The sequence below is a fragment of the Cyanistes caeruleus genome, chromosome 10 (assembly GCF_971803275.1).
Source record: "Cyanistes caeruleus chromosome 10, bCyaCae1.hap1.1, whole genome shotgun sequence".
Classification (NCBI taxonomy): domain Eukaryota; kingdom Metazoa; phylum Chordata; class Aves; order Passeriformes; family Paridae; genus Cyanistes; species Cyanistes caeruleus.
The window spans coordinates 20,406,099-20,431,182 of record NC_141710.1 but is presented as its reverse complement, the minus strand read 5'-3'; the positions used below and the strand labels follow the sequence as shown (position 1 = coordinate 20,431,182).

The 25,084-nt window shown below is 39.2% G+C and overlaps 1 protein-coding gene and 1 long non-coding RNA gene across 51 annotated transcripts in view; both read left to right on the top strand.

Moving 5' to 3' along the window:
- Window positions 1–15,282, top strand: part of ECT2 (epithelial cell transforming 2) — a 31,223-nt gene extending 15,941 nt beyond the window's left edge. For 21 of the 50 annotated variants that reach the window (XM_086843449.1, XM_086843442.1, XM_086843445.1 and 18 more), the window contains 12 exons: window positions 159–278; window positions 1,261–1,329; window positions 2,242–2,352; window positions 3,284–3,380; window positions 4,089–4,170; window positions 5,023–5,101; window positions 5,290–5,409; window positions 6,664–6,802; window positions 7,784–7,938; window positions 9,850–9,957; window positions 10,559–10,705; window positions 13,934–15,282. In XM_086843449.1, coding sequence (XP_086699575.1) covers window positions 159–278; window positions 1,261–1,329; window positions 2,242–2,352; window positions 3,284–3,380; window positions 4,089–4,170; window positions 5,023–5,101; window positions 5,290–5,409; window positions 6,664–6,802; window positions 7,784–7,938; window positions 9,850–9,957; window positions 10,559–10,705; window positions 13,934–14,023 — 1,317 coding nt within the window. In that variant the 3' untranslated portion in view covers window positions 14,024–15,282. Of the gene's footprint in view, window positions 1–158; window positions 279–1,260; window positions 1,330–2,241; window positions 2,353–3,283; window positions 3,381–4,088; window positions 4,171–5,022; window positions 5,102–5,289; window positions 5,410–6,663; window positions 6,803–7,783; window positions 7,939–9,849; window positions 9,958–10,558; window positions 10,706–12,281; window positions 12,612–13,933 lie in introns of all 50 variants that reach the window. The other 29 variants (XM_086843414.1, XM_023932840.2, XM_023932838.2 and 26 more) reach the window with 2 other exon arrangements.
- Window positions 15,283–16,880: 1,598 nt separating this feature from the next.
- Window positions 16,881–22,579, top strand: LOC147651356 (uncharacterized). The gene is made up of 2 exons (XR_015274310.1): window positions 16,881–17,580; window positions 17,823–22,579. It is a non-coding gene; the product is annotated as an uncharacterized LOC147651356 (long non-coding RNA).
- Window positions 22,580–25,084: the final 2,505 nt, after the last annotated feature.

Genomic DNA, 25,084 nt, shown 5'->3' with positions numbered 1-25,084 from the left:
ACTCTCCAAAACCCACTCTTGCTGAATGGAGACATCTCAAGATTGTGACTGCAGGAAACTATGATTTAGAAGGAAAACACTGTTGCTTTCATAACTATTTCTAACACAATGTTGGCAATTTGGAGTGCATAAACTTTTTTTTCCTCTTAATTCATCAGTTATTTCAAGTTCCATTGGAGAAGGAAGGACAACTTGGGGGACCAATCCTTGCACAGGAAGAGATCAAGACCATATTTGGCAGCATTCCAGATATTCTTGATGTGCACATTAAAATCAAGGCAAGTTGCATCTTCTCCACTGCAGGGGAAGCTTTCATAGAGACTTTGAATCTTTTCTGCATGTTTTCAGTTGTGTCTGCTGGATAGGTATAAACTCTTCCTGGTGCTGATACATTTTCTTTCAAATAGTGGCATCTGCCTATTCCTGGCAGCATTTCACTGTAGGCTTTTATAATAGAGAGACTTGCAGACTACCTGCAACTTGGTGATTTGTTTGTACAGTTTTTGTTGTTTTTTTTCCAGCCAGTGGGGTCCAGTCTGGTTAATCACACCAGCTATTGATGTGTGCCCACTGAGACAGAGATAAAAGTAGAGCTGTGTGTCCATGTGTTAAATTGGAGTCACCTGCAGCACACAGTGCAGTGAGAGTTGCTTTGATGTAGTTGTTGTGTTTTCCTTCATCTTTGCAGTTATAAAGATATGAGCAGTGGCAGCAGCAAACCAATATTAGTGATAAATCCTTTTCGCTTAAAGTGAATCCTGAACCTTCAGCTGTGCCCTCCTGTCTCTCTTATTATCTGATGGTGATTGAGCTTGATGCTAATCAAGCTCATATAGGCTTAACAGGCTTGGTCTCACTTTCCTTGACACCCTAGTGTAGCAAGTAAGTAGAATCTATCCTAGTTCTATTTCAATCCCATCTTACAGACTTAAGTCCTAGATAAGTTGTGCAGTCTTAATTAGAATTGGTTCAAGTGTCTTCTCTGTATCCTTTTTCAATATTCCTTTGGGATGTGTTGTGTATTGTGTTGAATGCAGCAGTGTCATCTTGCTGCAGAGTTGGCTAGTCCTGACATGCTGCCAGGCTCTACTTGCATTGATTTACAGCTTGCATTGATTGTACAGCTTTTAGGATTGCCTGTTTTGTCAGCATGAAAACACACCTAATGATGTGTGTTTGGCAAAATAGTGATCCCATTTAATGGCTTTATGCACTCTATGCTCAACTTGTTTTCTCCACCTGTCCCTGCATGTATTCTAGGAAGACCTGGAAGATCTTATGATAAATTGGACTGAAAGCAAAAGTATTGGTGATATCATTCTCAAATATGTAAGTTCCTGTTTCTTTCTTTAGATTTACCACTATTATCTTGCCTTACAAACAATCCACTTCTAGGAGATAGCAAACACAAGCAAAGCACTGCTGAGAAGGAACTCCCACTAGTATCATTGCCTTTTATATTTAGACTTTTCAGTTGACTTAGGTGATACAATCTATGTCAAGTTTTAGTGTGTATGTCTGTTCACAGGTATGAAGGATTAAAACTACAAATAGTTACAGTTTGAGAATGTAATTTGCAACACTACAGATGCACTTTTTACTCAGACATTAAAAGCCACTTCCTGGGTCCTTAGCCATCTGCTGCCTCTAATCAATAGTAAAGATCTAGGAAAATAACTTTTCACAAAAACTTATGTTCTTTCTCCAAGACTTGAAACATGTAAGTGAATAAGGAGTCCCATGTGGAACAGGAGAGAGCCAAGTCTCAGACTGCAAAGTATTTTAACATAAATGGGCTGCTAGGTATCTTGTGACATTGCTGATATGATGGTTTTGAGATAGTGCTTGTCATTCAAAAGTGTTCAGTGTAAGGTATTGCTTCTGGTGGTTTAAAAGGTGATTGCAGTAACCTGTCTGATATTTCCAAAATTCTCACCAAAAGCCTCTTGTTAGGTGAGAGCCTGCCTCCCACTTGAGCTGCTCAGTAGCTTCTAAGATTGTCACATGTTTGCTTGATGCTGCTGAGAGTAGCCTGCTTTTAATCAGCAGCATCAGTCTGGGGCATCTGGTATGCAAAAATGTCTTAACTTGTTCTGAGAACACGTATGGGTTTACAACACATTTTTTATTATTCTTTATTGCAATGTGCCTTTGAGCAGCTTTGTATGGCTCAGGGCATATGAACATATGTACAATGATACATAATATGTAAAGCAGAGCCCTAACAGTTGTTTCTTTCAGTCAAAAGACTTGTTGAAAACATACCCTCCATTTGTGAATTTCTTTGAAATGAGCAAGGAGACGATTACAAGATGTGAAAAGCAGAAACCAAGGTTTCATGCCTTTCTAAAGGTAAGTGCCTGCAGAACTAAGTCTATGAGTAGAACATGGGAACATGTTACCATGTTCTAGTGAATGCAGTAGATGGAAGAATGTGAAATTCTGAAAGCTTGAAGGAATGCAAACATCTCTCTTGGTGAGACAGAAATAGAATGGATTTGAACTTCAATCCCTCAAGCGCCTCATAAGACTTTCAGAAAAAGTCTGAGTTCCTCCTCTGTAATACAGCTGTCAAGGTAGTTTGATTATATGCATTTGTTACTGGGAAAAAGTTCCTCCCCAATAAATGTCTTTTCTTTTCTGTAAAGATAACTGGAGCTGCTACTTTGACTGGTCCCCTCCCTGTGTTTGTATTTCTGAAACAGCTTTTAACTTTACTTGGGCATCTGTGAAGCTCCAGGGAGGTAGAATTTCTCAGCATTCTTGTGACTAATGAATAGGAGCCTAACAGTGGAGATCTAACAGGAAGATGATCTTCAAAGAAAGTTATCTGAAGATGAAGCTTAAGACTCTTGATCTCTTCAGATATGTGTGTACTGTTAATAGTGCAGTGTAGCTTTAACTCCTATATTGAGATAGCCAGGTAATCACATTGACAAGTTTCAGCTCATGTTTTCTGAGGGACTAGGAATTACATCCAAGTGTTGATATCTAAAAGATGGGGAGCAAATAAGAGAACAGTCTGTTCCCAGTCCCATTCCACATTAGCAACTGGAACAAGATCTGAAGGATTGATATGGACCCTTTAAAACTAGACATTCTGAGAACATAAATCACTGTAGTTTTCAATATAATGTGGTTTTTAACATGCTCTGTTAATGACCGTGGTAAATGATTCTCACACTTTTATAGCAATGCTAATTTCAAGGAAGGCAAATTTTCTCTGATCTTGTGCTTTTCTTGTGTATGTGTGTAAAAACAAAACATTATTTTCTTTCCCCAGATAAATCAAGCTAAACCTGAATGTGGCCGCCAAAGCCTTGCTGAGCTCCTCATCCGTCCTGTTCAAAGGCTGCCCAGTGTTGCCCTACTACTAAATGGTAACCTAGTGATGTAATTTTTATTACTTTGTCTAATTAGTTTGTGAAGATGTTAAAAGATGATGTCTACTTTTTGTCATCATTAGCAACAGCTTTTCTCATCTAAAACCAGCCTGATTATGTGAGTTAACCATGACTCCTGGCAGTCAGTAAGACCCACTACTGAAGAAAGCATAAATTCTGACTAAATTCCACTTGTTCATACATTTGTATGCAGGATACAGATAGAGGAACAGTTTGCGTTGATAATTGTGTCTCTTCAAGCAAGAGTATAATTGAGATTCAAATGAAACTAACATAAACTAGAGAGCAATTCATATTGACAAGGCTCAGAGTTTCATGTGTTCCACCTGGTATCAGATAATAATGATTTTGTTAATAAAAATAATAAAAAATCCACATTATCCTTTGCTTCAGGTAGAAAAAGACTTGTGTGCTTGTCGCTGCACTTCAATTTAATTTTTATTAATAGTTTAAGAGTTTGGTTTCTGTATTGTATTGTGTTTTCTTTTTTTGCAATGAGATGTCTGGAAAACTTCTGTTCAGCCTAGTTCCTCACTTAATCAGTGCTACTTGGACTCCAAGGTAGATCTTATTTCTTCAGTCAGCTTATCTTAACTCAGTTAAAATTTGAGTTTTTCATGTTTCTTTTCAGGCACTTGTAATACATGTGGAGTTTTTATTTCTTTATTTTTTTTTTAATTGTAGATATTAAGAAACATACAGCAGAAGAGAACCCAGACAAAGTAACTCTAGAGAGAGCTATTGAATCATTAAAGGAGGTGATGACGTAAGTCATGTTGATTCTATGGAACTTACTGTTAAACACAGTAAATTTAGATCCCTCTGTTCCTCCTAAATTGTCAGTGTTATGTTGCCACAAGGAACAGTCAGTAAACAGAACTGTAGGTGCTCTTCAGCCTCCTCTTGGCTGTTGTCACTTTGGTGTCTGTGCCAGAGCTCTGAAGGAGTCTGTGATGTTATTGAGCACTTGTATCTCTGCTGACTCCCTTTCTGTCTTTAAATCTTACTTCTGTGCATATATCTACTGAAAGGACAGACTTTGGTGGGAGATTAGTTTTTCTTCTGGTCCTATATTAGCTCTTCTTGGCACTGTTCCATGAGTTAATTAGCTGAAAGCTGAGGTTGTTTAGATTGTAAGTCTCACCTCTTTTGAAGTGTAGCGTATGTCTCCAGCAACGAGAACTCCTGCATTAATTGGGTAAACATTTGTCCAGTTTTAACAACAACTTTTAAATTGTAATTATTCTTGCATCTGCTGCTTGAGCAGTGAGGGGTGAGCTCCCCTCACTCCTGATTTGGGGGAAACAAAATGCAGGCTGTAAAGAACTGAGTTGTGTCAGTCTCTGGTTCAAAATCATGCAGGGCACAGGAGGGGAATTTTATTTTAAATGATTGGTGTGTTAAGTGTTGGTAATGTGACAAGAATTGTGTTCTAGAGCTGAAGTTTCCTATGTGATTTCATGTGGTATGTAGCTATTTTTTCAGGCAAATGTGGCAAGTGCTGCTGTATAAATTCTATCCCTGAATGTTTAGCTTTATTTTTTTTGTATATTTTAAATGCAGTGCATCCATTTACTGTTGCTTGGTATTGAAGATTAATGTAATATGCTTTCCTTAGACACATTAATGAAGACAAAAGGAAAACAGAGGCACAAAGGCAGTTCTTTGATGTCGTCTATGAAGTGGATGGATGTCCAGTAAGTAATTCCTCCAGAGCTGCAGATCTATTAAATGACTGCACCACTTTGTTCCCTTTGTGAAAGTGTGTGAGGTTACAATGCAACGGTGCTGGTTTAAAAAGATTGCTAGTGTTAAAAGCTGTAAGCAAGCAGTAATCCAGCCCTTGAACTAAATACTTAATGAGCTTTTTGCTTCTGTCATTTAGGCCAATCTCCTGTCCTCTCACCGCAGCTTGGTTCAGCGTCTGGAAACTGTAGCCCTTGGTGATGACCTCTGTGACAGGGGAGAGCAGGTCACACTCTTTCTGTTCAATGATTGCTTAGAGGTAAGATGACTATACCAGTACATCTCATGAACTGAATTGTAAAAGGCTTGACATGACACTTGAGTATAAATAAGTAAAATCGAAGAACTTTTGAGGCAGAATTCTAAGTCACAGATTGCTGATAGGTCAACACATGCTGATGTTTCCATTAACTACTATATAAGCCAACATAGTAAGTCATGTCTGCATGGCTGAGAGGTGTTAATGTAGCTTTTAATGTCTTGCAGCTGGAGTAAAAACATAAAAGCAGCTTAATATGTCAAAAAAATGTTTATCTGAATAGCACCAATGGATGAAAAAGTGGAGTCCTTGGCTCATTAGGTTGTTTTTCCTTTTAAAGTTTAGCTGTGTATCATGGGAATGAACAGTGGGCCTTGATAGATCTGTCTCTTCTTAGGCTACCAAAAAACCAAAATCATAATAAATGCCTTAAACTAAAAATGTATTAGGAAGAACCAGAGGGGAAGAATAACTGGGTTCTGGAGACAAATGTAGGATAACTGAATTTATATAGGATGCTTTCATAAAATACTTGTTGCTGTCTGCAGCAGTGAAGAACATTTTCTTCATAGAAGACCAACTCTAAAATAATTCAAAATTAGTGCTGTCCTAAGCAGCATGTAGAGACAAAAGCCTGTTCTTGTGACTAGTGATGGACTCTCCCCAGGAATCAAGTTGACTCAGTTTCATCACTTCATGTAAAGGAAGGAAAGGAAAATAAAACTAATTTTAATGAAGCTTCTTGGCTTGTCTCTTGGACAAGAGACAACAAGATGCAGTAGTTTAACACACAAGTACTGTACATGCTTTTTATGCAAAGCCTGCTCAACAGCTGCATGCATAAGCAACAGCAAGTGATATTTCTAGGACATAACACACCACACCTTGAGCTGGTTCATGCATATAGATGTTGTCTTTTCTGTTTAAATCTAGGCTACCTTGTGGTAGATTTCAAAGGACCCTTGTTTGTTATGCAGGGTGGAATTGAGGTCTGTAATGCAGAACTACTTTCTCTCTAGGTATTTTTAAAAAAAATTACTGTATTTTTCAGCTGAGTGTTTTGATGCCAAGTAACAAATATTGCTGGGCCACTTGGGCTGCAGGCAGTGAATAGTGAGATAAATGAATTCCTTTAAGATTTATGTGGTAAAGTAGCAAGATTTTGTGTGCCTTCCTGGATAGTAGAATGTAAAAAATACAGAAACAATGGCAGGAGATCTTCCAGCTGACCCTTTCTATTCTATTTAACTGCAGATTGCGAGGAAGCGGCATAAAGTTATTGGAGCTTTCAAGAGTCCCCATGGCCACACAAGGCCTCCTGCATCTCTCAAGCATGTTGTTCTCATGCCTCTCTCCCAGATCAAGAAAGTCTTGGACATCAGGGAGACAGATGGTCTGTGTGTTTTGAAGTGCTGTGGTAGCTAAATTAAACTCTGTTTCAGAGCGTGATGAAGGAAGCTCTGCTGTTGTGGGATGGAGTGCTGAGGGGTAGTTATTGTATGGCACATTATAGATATGTGATTTTAGTAAAAGCTTCTGTTTGAATCTCTGTATAAGCTTGAGAATTCCTTGTACTGATGCCTCTTGGCTTTTCAAGAATGGCGGCAGGATGCTGGATTTGGCAGAACTACTAGATGGCATTAGCATAAGCCAACCAATTGGCAGAGTGAAATAAACAGAGTTAAACACTTGACAGCTCTGGATTTACAAAATAAAAACCAAATCTCAAACTTCAGCCCAGAGTATTAGACTAGCCAGAGAAAAGTGCTGTTGGTGTGAAACCAAATTTTCTTCTAACTGGTGATAATAATGCTCAGGAGGAGCTGTGCTTGGCATCTTAAAAGATGACTTAATTTCTCTGTCTTGCTTTGCCATACTGTTCCAGCCTTGATAGAGACTTATAAAGAATCCAGTCACACCAGTTTCTGGATTTCTACCATGGAAAGATTTGGTGTTTCACTGTAAGTGATGGTATGTACCTCATGTGTTCTGCTTTATGTTCTCTGAAGCACCTGAACACAGAAACCCAATTAAGAGAAATGGCAAGGAGGGTAGTGAGGCTGACTGCTCTGCAGATTATTTGATGAATAATCAGTTATTGCCAGAACAGCTGATTGCAGCCTCTTGATGATGGCTGTGGACAGAACTCTGCTCTTGCAAGTTCTGCAACAAACAAATACAACAAACAACTACTTAAAAGAAAAAAAAAAAAAAAAGACAAAATAATTTCACCAAATCTTCTTGTCTGTAGCTCCAGCTCCTGGCAGACAGAGGGTTGACCCTCCTGAAGTTTTCCCCCTGAATTATATGAAAAAAAATCATTCTTCTTACTAACTCCTTGCTTTTTTTTTTTTTTTTTTTTAATAAACTCTAGATTGCCAGAAAGCTTTTGCCTTAGTTGTAAGGCCACCTACAGAACTGAACAACAAGCTGCTCAGTTTCCAGATGACAACTGAAGACCCTCGCAAGGAGGACTGGCTGAAGACGTTGTGTCGGCACGTGGCCAACACCATTTGTAAAGCAGATGCAGTAAGTACTCTGGAACCATGCTGCTGATTGAAACACTGCCCTCTTTTTGGCTTTAAGCACCTGAAACTAAAGAAATTAATAGTGGACATGCCTGGGGTAAAGTAGAGCAGAAAACATTTGTGCTAACATGCCTGCAAGTGAGTGGTTAAAAGGTAGAAAAGGAAACAGCCTGGAAGTTAGTTTGTGCAGAAGCTAAGTAGTGCTTAAAAATCAAAATTATTTATAATTAATTTGTGATGGTGAGAGTGTATGATTCAACTCTGCACTGTAGTTCTAACAAGAGTTGTATTCAACTTGCTTCTTTCACAGCTGTCTTTGAATTTACAGTCCCAGTGTTGTTGACCACTGTTGGATTAACTGTGTTGGGTTCTTTGTTCTACACCTTATTTGCACCATAATGCAAGAGACACGAAGCATCTTCCTCCCATAGACAGAAATCTACAACCTTAAAACGCAGAAATTAGAAAAACAGTGAAATAAAGGAGGCACTGGCTTTGTCACATTTCTAGAAATTCAGCGTGAGGGCTTTCTATAGTCAGAAAACAACTAATTTGAGAAGTAGATCCTCTCCAATTACAGCAAGAGGCTTTCAGCTAATGTTTTAATTATGTAAAAGTCTGTGCATATCAGTCATCTCAATTTGCTGAAAATACGTGCAGTACATATACCTGAAGCTACTTGGTGTAAACTAGAAATGCTTTATGTACTGCAGTGTATTCTTACGGTGCAATATTTGGCTGTGATTTTTAAAGGCATGCTTGTTACAGGAGAGGTAATTAAGTAATGAAAACAGCATCTTAGTTTTATTTTCTATGTCATGTGATCTAGGGATTTAGGAATAAGAGACTTGGGCTTCTGGTTTTTCTTTTAGGTTCTGAGTAAGAAAAGTGCTGATGTGGAAGTGTTAATTTACTTTAGTCTGCATGTTGCCTATCTTCAGTATTTTATGTCACATATGACTTGGATTTCACTAGAAATTAAACCTTTATGTAACAAAATGTATCATTCCCTCTTCCCCCCAAGACATTCAGAATCATATGCTGACAAATTGTAACCTACTTTGCCGAATCCCATTAGTTATAATTTCTGTACCTATTGCTTTGTACCAACTATATAATACTTCTTTCTTGCTGATTTAAATGTCAAACTGATCTTCAATTTAAGCACTTTTGTCTGGTTTTAGACTTCTTGAACATCATGTGAATGAAATAACATTGACTTTGCCACCTGGTGGCAGCAAAGGCTTTGGCTACTCTTCCTTAGGCCCTGTGAATGGCCATAAAGTTGCTGACTGGGGTCCTTCTGAGATTTTTTTTTTCAAGTGTAAAAGGTCTTTTCTCAAAATGCAGACAATAAACAGCAAAACAATATCCCAGCAACTTCCCACTCCCAGGTGTCCCCCCCTCTGCCCCCCAAGTTTTTTAAGTAGGTAGCCAGAGATTGCTTTGCACGTGCTGGAGTTTAAGAATGAGGCATGAAAAATTCCCAAAACTCGTGGCTATTCTGCAACATGTATTGCAGAATAGCTTAGGCTGAGAGTCTTTAGTCTTAATGTTTGACAGCTCTCAAGATTTCACTTCAGAAATATGTCAGGGGAATAAAGCAATGTTTATCTTGGAAGCTCCCTAGGGATGCCTCAGAACTACTGCCTTTAATTTGGTCAACCCTGGACTTGAAACTGAATCAGACAAACTGAATGTAAAACTACTGATGGAGTGGTTTCACGAACTGATTACACCAGCTGTTGATCTAATTAAATGGCCTGAAAACAAGTAGCTGCTGGACTATATAAAGAGTTAAATATGGAAGAATATGGCAATTAAACCCTCTAAATCTGATCTAATGGACTAGAAAACTATATTTTGGCAAGTGCTGATGTTTGATCATTATTAAGACTATTTTCGTCTACAGGAAAATCTCATTTATGTTGCTGATCCTGATTCAGTTGAAGTAAATACTAAAGATATGGACAGTACTTTAAGCAGAGCATCCAGGGCAATAAAGAAAACATCAAAAAAGGTAAGCTAATATAAAGCTAGTGCTTTTTAGTCAGGGAATTGTGCTGGGATTCCTTTTTCAGGTGGTTTGTAGTATTTACAGTAGTGACAGGAAAAACTTAATCTGAACTAAAACTCTTAAATATAATCTCCTTAAAGAAAGAAGGTGAGGGGTGTTTAAGGTTTTGGAATATCTGTATATATAGTCTTAAGTATTACAGTCATAAGTATTATGTAGTCATTTTTGAGTCTGTTATGGAACTTAGGCTGTTTAATACTTTGAGTCTTTTAAATATAATGCAAAATTGAGAGCAACTTAAAGAGGGGAGTGGGGCTGACTGGGCAGGACTGAAGGATATGGGGAAGCCTTGGTGACCAGACCTTGCTTTGATTTCTCTTCTCTCCCTCCTCTCTTGTCCTCATATCTGGAAAGAATGAGAAGAGCAGGGATGATGGGGAACCTTTAAAAGTCAGATCACTTTAGGTGCGGGTGTTTGGCTGGTTGTGATCCAACCACCAGCACTTGATACACATCCCAGAGATGTTCAGAATGGTAGCCTGTATAACAGTAGTTATTCCAGCCTGTTTTTTGTTAGTGTTTAACCACTTGTCCAACTCCTCAGGTCACGAGAGCCTTTTCGTTCTCCAAGACACCCAAGCGAGCTCTCCGCAGGGCCCTGATGTCTCACAGCGCCACGGAGGGGCGGAGCCCCAGCGCCGCTAACGAGGGTTACATCGGCAGCCGCCTGACGAGCACCTCGTCCCTAGCGGTGCGTGGAGGAAACCACCTTCCTAGCATCACACTCCTTTCAGCTCTGCTGCTGCTCTCACTTTAACAATTCCAACATCCACCGTGGGAGAAAAAGTATTTTAACTGCTTTCATAGGGATATGACTTTCAAGGGCTGTTTAATGAGAAGCCTTACTTGCTGAAAATGCAGAAGAATCTTGATGCACTAGAAATTGGGAGTTGCCTTACACATTTAAGTTGAAACACCCCACCAATCCCTTTTGTTCAGGATGGAATATGTTTCCTCTTCTGAGAGAGTGAGAAAGTTTCAAGACAAGTCTTATATTGGTTCATGGTTTTGATTTTGAGCACTAAATAGAAATGTGGTGTACAACCCCGAGTAGTATGGTAAATGTTTCAGTCTGAGTAGTGAGATGACAGACATCCTGTGAAACAAACTGGGAAGGAAGGGTAGAGAAACATAGATGCTGCAGGCTGCAAGTTTTTAAACAACAAGGGAATTATCTCCTTGTAAATGTTTAAGAAAACTTGGTAGAATGAAATATTGTTCTACATATTGCAACTCTTCTGCTATGCCTGGCTGCCTGTTACAGCTTTCTTCTGCTACATTAGGCCAAACTCAATTTCCTAATACAGTCTAGTAAAGCAGACTAGATTTGGAGGAATCTTTATCATCTTTGCTTTTTATTATAGTGTTTGAGTAAATTTGATGAGTAAACACCTACTTTCTAGTCTGTAGTATGTGGGACAGGAGGCCAGGAAAAGGGAATCCTGTTTGTCTTTCTACTACTGACTGATGTGTTGATGAGGTAATTCAATATGCTTGAGTGGCCATTAAATTGTACAACATATAGCCCTGCTCTCCCACATGAGAAAATATGAACCAGTAAGGGAGGAAGTATCACAGCAGACTCCTGCCTTGCTTTAGAGGAAATAAAAAAAAATCTACCAATGGGGCTGTAGCCTAGTTTTCTGTAGAGATTTGCTTCCTTCCATTATGATTATGGCAACAACTGTTTTTACCTTCAAATTGTCTTCATTTTGATACAGCACTGCATCTCATTTCTCATGAACTTGCAAGTCATTTACTTTTCTTTTTGTGCACATCTACCCCAGACAAAAATATTTGTTTTCCACAAAATCTTAGAGACTTGCAAAACTATGTTCCAGTTTCAGATTCTTCCCAGAGTTCTTGCACCTCTGTGGTAATAAACTGCAGCTTGGCAGCAGATCATCTGTTGTGTTTTTTTAAACCAATGCCACACACCACTGAACTTGCATAAAGCCTTTTTGGCTCAATTATAGGGTTGAGGGGAAAAGAGGTTTGGATTCCAGCCCTTCAAGTTGGAAAACCAGTGCAGTTGTTGATAGGAAACTAAAACTGCAGGAAACCTGTCTGAGTCCATTAAGAGTCAAAGCTTTTATTCAGACATATTGTTTTATTTAAATTAAATCCTAGCCTATGCTTATGTAGGAATTTTTTTGTGCAGAAAAAAAAGCATAGAGTAAAAATATCAATAAAGCTTGGATGCTTGGGGTTTTTTTTCTTAACTAACTCTTTTTTCTAACTAACTCTTAAACCCTTTCTAATTGTAGATTGCTCGTTCCTCTTCCACCTACAGCCTGAGTGGATCTGTCAAATGTGCTGTTAATGTCCATAGCTCCAGTTCTGTTGATTGGAGCTCTCACAATTCCAAGCCTCGACCTGTGCTGTGTCCTGGCTCTCCAAATACTCATCTTTCAAATGCTGTAGAAGCAGAAGCCTCTTCCAACTTGGAAGGCTTAAATGGTCATGCCTTGGACAGATCATGTGCTTTGCCTGTTACTGCTGCCACTTGTGCCAATGCTGGAGATGATAACCAGCGTGGTGCTGGGAAATTCTGAGCATCAGATCCTGACTGAAGTGAGCAAGAAATGCTGAGTTCTGTAAGCTGAGAGAGCATGGTACAGCTCTAGTGCACAAAGGGTGCATTAAGTGGTGTTGGGTCCTTCTTTAGCATCCTCTAATGCACAGGGTTGGAGTCAGCACTCACATTTGGTTCTATTTCTGGTTCTGGGTGAAAACTTATTTTTCACAAACTTTTAAATGTAATTTTTTTGGAGATTTTTTCTTAATTGTTATACAGTTGAATTCCTCACTGTTTCAGTTCAGTTGTCCAAATGGCCATGTAGCTCACTGGCCAGAGTTCTGAGGACCTTAATAACTTGTTTGCAAGAAAATCCTGAGCAGCTCATTTTACATGTGGCTTTAGTTTTTTGTTCTCTATCTGTAAATAAAAAAAATAGCTGGTATAAAATACTTGAGTCCAATAAGGGTTGCTCTCTGAAGAGGAGTTTAGGGTTAAATTTTCAGATATTGCCAATGACTGCAAATGGAGGATATGCCATAAACAGGCATAGGGCTTATTCATAATGAAGTGTGTATATCCTTACCTGCCCAAAATATTCCTACTGAAAAGATTCTTGAAGCATGCAGGTGCACAAGCTGCCTAACTACCGTGACCTGTTGATGTGCTGAGAAGCTTGGCTGGCTGTTAAGAGCAACAGAGGATTGCTTGTGAAAGTATCTTGAGGTCTAATGTGGAAAGAATATAAAATCTCAGCTAATCCAAAGAGGTTTACTTTTAGTGCTACATATTGATGTGTTGGTTTCACTGTAATTAAGTCTCAGAAGCAGCTTATTCTCCAGGCATCAGAAAAGTCAGCTTCTTGCCTAGTGTGTGCCCATCCAGGCACAGCTAAAGCAAGCTCTGACAAATCATTGGGATGTCTGTTGCCTCCTGCAGCCAAGGAGACATGTGTTCAGCATCTCATTTGGGGCTCAGAGCTGATGATAACACAGAAAGTTGTAGGATTGGAGAGGGAGCTCTATTTCTCTAAGAGATTATCATAGTGTATCTTGCCTTCATTTTGGAGGGAGATTATTACTGCAAAAAGTGATGCAAGATGTATACTAATACTTGTTAACAGCTACTCTTCAAAAACATGTTCCTGCATTCCAAATCTTTCAAGGCTGGTGAAAAGGGAAAAAAAAAAAATAATTTTTCTTTGGCAGTTTTTGGAATGTGTTAAGTTTCCTGTTCAAACTCTAGAAATGCTGAATCATTAATTTCAAAAGCTGCCAGTCTTTGAGATCTTCTGCTCTCACTCGTTCCTTATGTGATATGTCAAGGTTGAGAAATGACTGCTGTACTGTTGAGACTGGTTCATAAATGATCAGTACCTTTTTTTTTTTTTTTTTCCAACAGGGTGTTCCTTCTCCTTCCTTGATCAGCCTTCCCTCGATCTTTGAAAGGAGGAGTCACACATTAAGCCGATCAACAACCCACTTGATATGAGGCAGGTGGGAAAGACTCTGCTCGGTGGGAGTGACTGACAAGCAGGTGGCTGGACAGTGACCTGTTACTGACATTAATGGTACCTTAGTCATTAGCACTTAGCAATGATTAGCAAAATATTAGATAACTCTAATGGGGGTTTAGTTGTGTTGAAGCAGACCAGCCAATCAGTGGAATAAGTAACTTGGCTTTCATTTAAACACAGTATTCCCTTGCACAGATTTATTTCTTTACCAGCATAACTGAAACATTTTCTTCTATGGAAATTGTCCCCTCCAGGCAATAAACTGGTTTTTCAGATCTTGAACTGAAGATGATGATCACATAATTTACTGCTAGTTTGGATGACTCTTATGCTTGCCTAACTTCATCTACTGGCAGAGCACTCTAATATTTGAATTTTGTATTTCTCTAAATGGAGATACATTATGAAGTACCTGACCTTTCAAGTATGACAGTTAACCTGTTGTACAGCTGCTTACTCTAGATGTTTTATAAATGTAGTTGTTTATAATTAAATAGAATTGAGTTTTGTGATTATGATCTCCTGCAGCCTCACTGTAACACAGTGGTATGAGGAGCTTTGACCACCAAAAATGATCAGTTGAATTCTTTGTCTTGCTCTGAAGCGGAAGTCTGAGGAAAAGAATTACACTCCTGTTTAGTAGGGTTCTTAAAAAACCAAACTCCCAGGCATTCCCCATACTGGGTTAACAAATCATTATTTAATTCATGGGATTATTGGTGTGACATTGTAACTACGGGGTCCAATTTTGGCGTGTCAAGTTTCAGTGAACTACTTGTAAGGCTTTTAGGCTTTCTCATGTATTTATGTCTTTCTTTAAAACTGTGTTTACTTCTGTCTTCTCTGAACAGTTTGTACTCTGCAATGCACTCTCACAAACTATCTAAATATGTAAATTTCTGCATTTCATTAACAGTTCAACTGTTGGTATTAGCAGGAGTCACAACTTCAGGTTTCTTTTTAACCACCTGTGTTTTGTCTTGTATCTATATGTAACTAATGATGCTTTTGAATGTGTCAGACTGCACTGTTTTTTATATCTCTTTTTGCCAATCTGAGCAATGTAAATAAACTGTTTAAAATAACACTGCTTCTGGCTTTGCTAAACAAGCTTTTATGAAAGTTTACTTTTTTATGTGGAAAAAAAAAGACATTGTTGGGCTCCAGCCTACAACTGTATTCTGATTATCTATGTAGTTATTCCTAATAAAGTATACCACTTGATAGGCCTGAATCTTTTTTTGTTTGTTCTTAATATATTCATGAATCTCCCCTGGATCTACGTGTCCAGTCCATGGTTTGTTTCTTTTTCTTCTTTTGTCCTTGTCCATTCAGAATAAGCATCCTAGCTGAATATGCACTGACACTTCTATCATGAAGTGGCTCTAGAAAATAAACTATTCAATAAATACTATGCTAAAAATCCAACAACAGTTCTTTTTTTCTGGGTTTTTTTTGTTATTTTTGGAAGGGCATCTTCAACCTGGTAACTTTTGTGCAAACTTAGAGCACTCTCAGCCTGCAATTTCAGTGCTGAGCCCTCCTGCCCTTCAGCTGTTGCACATGGTAATGGAGGAACTGGTTCTCCCCAGTCTTGCTAACTCTTGGAGGAGGAAGGCTATACCAGCTTTTGCTGTGACTTTATCCACTCCTACATTGTGGATGCATTATCTTAACCTGTTATGTCAAGTTTCAGTAAGAGCTCCTTCTACTTTTATGGAAAAAATAGATGTACTGTTAACAAGTGTTAGGATTTAGAAGGGTCTGCTCAGTCTTTCTCTTGATGGAGTGGGAAGGGAAGGGCAGAGTGTGTTACAGCTGTCACACAGCAGCACAATCTTGAGTTAAGATGACAGAATAGGCTGGGAGGTGGAAATGAGCTTTCTGAATTAAAAAGGTAATCCAGAATAACAGAAACAAGTGAAAATAAGGAATTTTTACAAATGAGAAGTTTACTCTACATTTTCCATTTCCAATATTGCAGTACTTGTAGCACTGGAATAAGTACATAATTTCAGGAGGGTAGCTTGGCTGGTGTTCTTTGAAATCTGAGGTGAGACTGCTTCCCAAAACAGAATTTCAAACATTGTAATTATAGAAAGTAATTTTATTACTTTTAGCATCTCCTCTCAAGGGATGTGATTTATTGAGTGTAGCAGTAAGCATCTGGGTTTGTACAACACCTAGCTTCAGTCATCATACAGACAATTCACATCTCATGAATAATTTTTTAAACTTCAATTTGGATGGTTTAGTAGAATTCAGTATAATTTCCTAAGTCTTTATCTTGAGATTTCTGAATTGTAAAACTGTAAGATCTGTTCTGCAACTCTTTTAAGGAAAAAAAACTGGGATAAAAAGGACATTCCTTTCTAACATCTCTGTACTACAGAGTCAGCCAATATATGTTCATAATACATGTTCAGCATACAGATTTTTTTCATTCAGAAAAACTAGAATTCTGAGGAGGAGGTCAAAAGATGGTCTTTGTTTAAATCACCACCTTTTCTCATGGGCTGTACAAAAACAGTTTAATGAGCTGCTCTCTGCTGCAAAAATCAACTTAACCATTGCTCTAAATTGGTAATTGAAGGACAGCTGTCAAAGGAAAAGCTCTTCTTTTTGGGTGGGTGTTTGGTGGGGTGATGTTTAAGCAATCAAGGGCTTGTTTGTTTACTTAAAAAAAATTAGAAGAGCCCCAATGAGATATTCAAGAAGAGAGCAGAGGAAGCCTGGAATAGAGGTTGGAGCCATTCACATGCCTAGAACTCATAAATGTACACTCACAAACTAGTAAAGCATTAATGGCCTAACACAATTAATCTTTTATAGGTTCTTGTGCAGAGGGAAAAGGTGGAGATCTCACAGCTGCTCGAGAGCACCTGTTTGCAAATCTGTTAGATTCAACAGGACAGCTTGACCTGTGCTTTGTGGAGGAATAGTTGCTGTTTCAAACGCAGGAGCTGCAAACTCCTCCTAGAGATGGATGTTTAGAGCCCCTGAAAGCCATCAGAGACAAAAAGGGCAGCTAGAATGCACTTTAAAAACACAAAAGCTGTTGAAAGCTGAAAATGCTCTGCACAGCTGACACTGGAAGGGTGAAGGCAAACTGGTGCCACGCTCTTTGCCTTGGGACCCGGCTTTAAATGCGGAGCCAGAAACCTGCTCACTCCCACTGCTAAGGAAAGCTGCAATGGAAACGGGAACACCATGAAAACAAACTAATTAAACATGTAGTGAAATAGATGTCACTCTGTCAGATGTTAGGCAAACAGCAGCAATTTTTTGTTAAGAACATTACCACTACTGAGGGCAGAATTTTCAGCTGGCACAGAGTATCCTGTCAGCCTCTACACAAATGCAACCAGGCCTTTGTATACTTAATTTAGGCAGTTAGAAGTGCAATTACCACCCTACCTGCGAATTGTAATTAGTTTAAGCTGTGTTGGTGCCTTTATCAGCTGATCCATATACTGACAATGACTTCAAGTGCAGAGCCTGATTATTCTGGGAGCTACCCTCTGTTTTTGAAGTAAGTTATTATATATAAAATTTATATATGTGTGTTTGTGTATTTAGATAAACAAAATGTTCTTACAAAGGTATATGAAGCAGCCTTTTATTTTTACCCTCTGTAGGGAGGCCTAGTGCAGGTGCTTTATATGAGTGAAATTAAGGAATTAAAGTTCTGATATTTATTCTAACATGGGTAAAAAGAGAACAACCTCTGCACCTCATTGCCCCTCTTCCTCTAGCTCTTCAATTTCTTTTAAGGGCTAAAGAAGAAGGAAGTGGCTCTTGCCCTGATGCTGGAGTGCTCAGTTTTGCTGCTCAGCTTCAGAAGTGCTCTAGAGCACATCCTGGCTTGGGGAAACAAACCTTGCACCTACCGAAGCCCAAAAGCAGGCTGTGTTCTGCTGCTCCTGCTCAGGTTTCTCTGGCAGCTCTGAAGACCAGGTAAAGGAGGATTTTTTACACTCCTCTCACTTCCTTCTCCATCCAAAATGCAATAACCTGGTAAGTATGCTATCAGCTTAATAATGGATTCTTTGAAATGGAGTTGAGTGGAATATGAGCAGTACTGCCTGAGCTCTTGGAGATTTTGGGATGTGTACAGTTAAAAAAGGTAATGCTTATTAATGTTTATTTTTCTGTGTCTGGACATGCCAACTGCCTCCTGTAAATACTCAACTTGTTTCTTTACCCAAACCATCAGTGATGCACTGGTTGTGTTGGATTTTGAGCTCCCGCATGCTTTCTGCTGCTCTCTGATGGCATTTCAGTGGTTTCTCCAATGTTTCAGCCTGGAGGGACTGTAAATATAAGCATAAATGGTTTTGAAAGTGTGCCTTTTTTTCTGTGTTTCAATAGCTTATGCATTAGAGTTGGTATGGCTCTACCATCAGCAAATCAGCACTGATTGCTAATTAAAAAGCAGAATATATTAAGGAGTTTCATAACTTCCACTTCTGCCTCCAATTGAAACTCTGGCTGTATGAGTGTGTGCTAGAGAAGCTCTAATGGATACAGTCTAATTACTTGCCATTTTTGCTTTGACTTAACAGTTCATGAAATACAGTAACTCTGGCTAACAGATCACTGCTGATTACTAATTAAATGACAGAATTTGATTTTATGCACCTCCAGCTATTACCCCCACAAAAAGTGACATTCCACATCTTAAGAAAAAAGCTTTTTCTCTGCTTGTTTGTTGATGTGTAAAAGCTGATATTATCATCCCTTTGGAAAATAAAAGTGCTTTGGGCATATTTAACAAGAGCAGTTGATAAATATATTTCAATATAAAGTTATTGCTATGCTGCTATAAATGAGGCTTTGTAGAGAAAGTTTCAAGGCAGCTGTGCTGATTTTGGTTTGGATTTGTGCTGAAAGCAGTGTGGACAGCTCAGGGATATTTTGGTTATGGCTGAACAGGGCTTATGTAGAGCCAAAGCCTTTTCTGCTCCTCACCTCTCCCCCAGCAGCGAGGGGGTGGGAGATGCACAAGGATTTGGGAGGGGACAGAGCCAGGACAGCTGACCCAAATGACCCAAGGGATATTCCAGATTGTATGATATCATGCTCAGCATAAAACTGAGGAAGAAGGAGGAAGTGGGAATGTTCAGAATGATGGCTTTTCTCTTCCCAAGTCAGTGTTCCGTGTGATGGAAAGTCACTGTTACGGCTTTCCTGAGCACCTGCCCGCCCATGGGAGGTGGGGAATGAATTCCTTGTTTGGCTTTGCTTGTGTGCATGGCTTTTCCTTCCCTTATTAAACTGTCTTCATCTCAGCCCACAAGTTTTCTCACTTTTGCTCTTCTGATTCGCTCTCCTCCCACCCGGGAGAGCGAGCGAGTGGCTGCGTGGGGCTGAGTTAAACCACGACAGCAGCACAACCACTCCATGGTTCCTGCCACTCTCATTGCCTTGTGGGTCACCTCAGCCCTCCTTAAATGCACACACAAAAACAAAGAGTTTTAATCCTTTATCTGCAGGATGGGACTGCCCAGGTCATCCAGACAGTTGAACAAATGCAGGAATGGATTGACTTCATTTCTCTTTGCCTTTTCTATTCAATATACCCAGAATTTAATCTGTTTCTCAACAAGATCAGTACTCTCCTAATTTTTGATATGTTTTAATTTGTGATAGTGATTGGTAGAAATCAGCTGTTGAGGCTGGCAATTCTTCTCATGATGGTGTCTGTCTGCTGCTGAATGGCAGTGGGTAAAATAGTGGAGAGCCTTAAATGGAATAACTGCTGTAACTCTTGCTGAATGCCCAGAAAAAAACAGTTTTATCCCAGACACAGAATTATAACTCCTTAAAATTGGTACCAATCTTCTCAGATCAAAGATATGGCAGCCTGATAAACTTTTCTTTATGCTGGTTTCACCTGTTACAGAAACACAAAACTTTTATCCTAAAAATAAAAAAAAAAGACTGCACTTCTGAAAAGAAATTATGCTTTGCTAATCTCTTTCAGTTTGTGAGCAGGCCCCTAAGCATGTGAATATTTCAATATGTAGTTTGTAAAAATCCATCAGAGACAGTGCTCAAGAGCAAGGGTCAAAAGAAATGGTATGATACTTGAGAGCCTATATATCAAAAAGCACAGTATAAAAATCCTTGGCATATAGGTGATCTTAATGGTCCCTTCTGGACTTAAAATGTATTACAGAGAGAAACTATCAAGTCATTTTTATAATTTAAAGCTTTATCTTTTCCTTGTTAGTAATTTTTCCTGTCTGAATATCATTGTTCACCTTAAGCAAAATAGAGAATATATTATTAGTGGAAGGTAATAAAATGGACTCTGCATTACTGCAGCCAATACCCATAATAAATGTAAAATTTGGTGCTCCAAAGGGTGTCAGAAAGGTCCTTTTCTCTTTGCTTCTATCTAAAGTATTTTGTAGCATTGCTAGTAACACTAACTCAGAGCAACACATTTTTGCTAAGACAAGAATATGGCAATGTCTGAAAAACAAAGTATCCCAGAGCATCATAAATGAACCACTGGAGTGTTGGTTAGAAAGTCTTTGTGAGCAAAAGAGGCCCATGCAAAATTAGGACTTCTGACTACAACACTTCCGAAAACAGTTTCTGATTCCTATAACTCCGTGTCATTCATAATGGTTTTATCTTTCAAATAAAAAAAACCTATTGGGAGATTTAAAAAATGTGTAAATATCCAGAGAAATGGGGCAATTGCATTCAACAGGCACTGAGACCTACTGTACCCCACGTTCTCCATGTGCCTGAACATGTGATCTCTGCCTGTCCTCGTAGTCTTGGTGAGTACTGAGAAGTTTTCTGCAGCTGACAGCCCACAGGATGTAAAAATTCCAGCATTTGCTCTCTTTGAGCAGAAAATCACTGGAATGACTCAGCTTGGGTAGTTAGAGTAGCAAGAGTGACCTTTGGAAGAAAGCTGTCGTATGGAGCTGCTCTGCCACTACACTCTCCAATTTTCCTTTACTCCAGAATGGCCAGCTTCAGAGAAAAGGTTCACCACTTTAGCTGAATATTCTCCATACTGAGAGGAGTAAAAATAAACTTTCTTCTCGGTTTATTCACGCATACGCTAGAATCATCCAAGTGTGACATCTGAGAGGAGCTACATGATTATGATCTGAAATAAGAACAAAGTTCATCTTGTGCGAATTCTTGTTTTTTCCCTGCAGACTTTGAAAGAGGAAAGAGATTGCAGAATCTTAATAGCCATTGAAGCTCAAGAAAGCCAAGGCTGTGAGCTCCTGCATTAACCTTTTTAGCATTCTGCTGGCTAATTGTCTGTCCGTTCCACCTTCTCGTCCCAGGTTAATGGGGTGGTTAACAGGGGAGGACAGGAACAGTTGGCCAATCACACCACAAAGCAAACTGAAAAGGTCAAGGCAACGTGCTGTATTATTCATGGACTATGCCTTGCCGAGGTATCTCAGATCTCTCACGTCTTCTCATGATGAATTACAGCAAGAACAAGAAACTGCCCAACGTGAAATTGGCTCTTGTGACAATAATTGTAGTTCAGATGGAGAAATGTAAAACTGTGGCCTGCTGCCGCTGTGGTTTCTGAGATTGAGGGTGTGTGATCACATCTAGCCACTGAGTGAGCAGCAGGTTACATTCCTATGGCTTCTCAGCTGAGTTATAAGTTTAATACCATGTATCCTGATTCTTCTCATTTCAGCCATGGGCTTTGTTTTAGAAGTACTGTGTGATGCCTAATATCCCTCCTATATCTTCTGTGTCTATAAAGTCATGAATAGCTTATAGATACCTTAATATCAGACTCTTTCTGCTGTGTGGTATTTTGTTCTGAAATTAGTTTGTTATGCTAACTCCCAAGAGGCCCTCAGGAGCAGACCATAAGGCAGTCCTTATTCTCAAGAAATTGCAATCTGTAAAGTCAAATTTGAAGGAAAACTTAATGTAACCGTTATATTTTCCTTCATCTTGGATGTGAAACAGAAGGAGATACTTGCACTGTGCCTGAGGTGCTTCAAATTATTTTGAGTGCAGTCCCTCTCACTGACCCCACAGAGCCCAACCAAAAGCAGAGCAGTGCTTTAATCCCTGCCAGTGGATCCCATTAGTGCATGTCCCTGTTCAGTCCCTACAATTGGATGTTATGAGTTCACCTCATCTTGTTCCTCTGGTGATGTGTGTCATGCAGTACTTTAGGTGTGGACCCACTTTGAACCACAGCCTTGTATTTTTCAAGTGTTTTTACCATACCCCTTTGGCAGGAGAGACTTCACAATTAGTGGAGTATCTTTTTTAGGAACAACCACTGCCTGGTCTACCTTCTCCAAGCTGTAATTAGCGTTGCATCCCAGGAGTATATCACACCTAGCACCTGGAGGAGTTGACTTTGTGTCTCTTGCAGGGAAGAGTTACCAGGCAGTCTTAGAGGAAAGGACTTACACCTTTTCTTTTCCTTCCCTTTCTTAAAACTGGAAATAGTGTTCTTTGCTTTTTCTTGGGTGGTTTCTACTGCCATCAGTTGCCTGGGGGCAGTGAACCTGGCTGTCAACAGATAAATCATTTCTGTGACAAAAAAATTTCTGTGATGGAGGGAAACAAGCCCCCATCATTCATTTGGGAACGGGTCTTTGAAAGAGAAGTGACCTGAAAGTGGAACTCATGGGGAGGGGTCTCAGAAGTGTCCTTGTGCATGGGACTGAAATAGCCACAGAAACTGTGGGCCAGGCACTTTAATGTGCCCTTAGCAAAAAAATGAGGATGAGGAATCAAGCCTAGCTTATAATAATATTTCCTGAATGAGAGAAACTGTGGCTTATGTCTTCACCCCATAGAAATTGCCAGCTAAGTAGCCAGAGGATTGTTATAACCCAGTCTGCAGTTTATTTAAAAAGTAAGTTTATTTCCTTCCCCCTCCTTCAACTTCCTCATTGTCCAGCCAAAATGTCGTATATCCATGGAATTAATAATTGCCTTTTTTTTCCTACAACTTGAATAGTTGTGAGTAAAATCCTGTGCACATTGGGGTGTGGGGATCTGTGCATTACAGATGGGTATTTTTGGAAAACAGCAATGCCCTTCTCCATGACAAGATGCTGCTTTCATGTTTGCTTTGTGTTGTTTCCTGGCTGACTTCATCTCCTGACAACTGCTTTCGTCTGAGGCTCTCTGGGGGCTAAAGGCCACAGTAGCCAGGTGTCGGCCTAGATGTTTCTGACACCTTGCAGATTGATTTGGGCTATGGCCTCTCTCCCTCTCTAAGTGATGTATTGATCTGCAGTGTAAGACAGGTTTTCTGCCCTAGTTGATATCTGAAAAGTGAAATGTCACATCTTGTCTCAGATCTGGGTCTCTCACAAAGCTCTGCAATGAGACTGGAACATTTCTCTCAGTGTGCTCAGGTCCACTTGTTCATGGTGCCCACACAACTGGTTTTTTCTTGGCAATGCTGCTTTTTTCTTCCCAAGAGTCACCTGCTTTCAGTGCACTTTATTATTTTTCAGCATTCCAGGTAAAAATACCTGTTTTTCATTAAATATTGCAGAATTCTAAGCCAGCTTGAAACACATTAAGAGTGTTTATTTAAGAGCCTCATGATTTACCAAAGTGTGTGCTGTGACTGGGTGATCTGTGGAGAGCAGTCTCTCTGATTTAGTGTGTGTCTGCTCATCAAAGATGGATGATTGCCACTATGTGTCATAAAACTTCATCTGACAAAACCAACTCCATGGCAAAATAATGCCATCTCCAAAGGGCAATAACTCTTCCTTTCTCTGTCCTACATATTTAAGGAGCTCTGATTTTTCTCAAAAAGATTTCCTTATTCTCTTAACAATGAACAAAGGACCATCAAAGCTTTTTGCCCATTTTTCTTATTTTTCAGAAGTCTTTTTTTTTTGAGAGCCTAGGAAGGCGGTCTCTAGAAGCTAAAAACCTGTAGACCTTAGGCTGCTGTCTTTGATAAACAGATAATGGGAATTAAGTTGCTAAATACCTTTTGAGATCCTGGATTTTTAATGAAATCTTAGGGCTGGGGGATTTTTCCTTTCTTTCTACCCCTTTGTTTTGAAATCATCCTTGAATTAGAAAAAGCAGTGAACCAAATGCTGGTTTTATAAGGGTTATTTTCTTACAGAGTAAACACAGGGCACCAAAAAGCACTGCCAGCCTTAGCAGAGCCTGTGAACTTCAGCTGGGGGTGCTGGGCAAGCATCACCTGCTCAGGTGAGCTCTGGTGTGCTGCTGGCTGAGGATCCCTGTTTTCCTTGCTGCTTGGGTGAGAAGTCAGCAGGCCTTTGTAGTTTGGATGCAGAATATTCTGACAGCAGGAAATTTTTGGCCGGGCGTTACTCACAATTTAAAATGCGATGCAATTGAAATTTGATAAAAATTAATGCAATTTCAATTTTAATTAATACAATTTAAAGTTAATTCAGTTTAAAATAAGCCTTTCACAGACAGCTCAGACTAATGAAGCTCAGGATAAAGTCTTGCTGAAGATAACCTATAGAAAGGGGAAGGGTCATTAAGTAGAGAGACAACTCTGGTTGGCCTATCTACCCAATACCTATAAAATCTATAAATCTTCTCTTTGGATCTATGGCTAAATGTAAGGGTCAGAAATGCACAGGTTTGGAGTCAAATTCATATTTTCCATTGCAGCTGTTCTCATTCTTTTGGTCCTTAAGGAATTATCTTCTGCTGTGTTTAAGTAGTTTTCAGTTAATCCAATATGCAATTATAAAGAAGTTGTGTCAGAAGAATGTCCCTTCCCCTCTATAAAAATCTTAAAAACTTTTGCCATCAGTTTGTATCAAAACAAATTGTCATTAGAAAGCAAAACACATGAAGGCATCTCTCATACTCTTGTCTGCAGTAGCAGTACCCGACTTCATAATTTTTTTTTTCTCTCTTTCTATTTGGATTCAACAACTTTACTGCTGCAGAATAGACTCTTTCATTGAAATCTGTACATTGAAACCAGGAATTTATCACAACTCTGCCTTTAAATGGCATTGAAAAACAGCCACTTTAAAAGGAAAGGATGA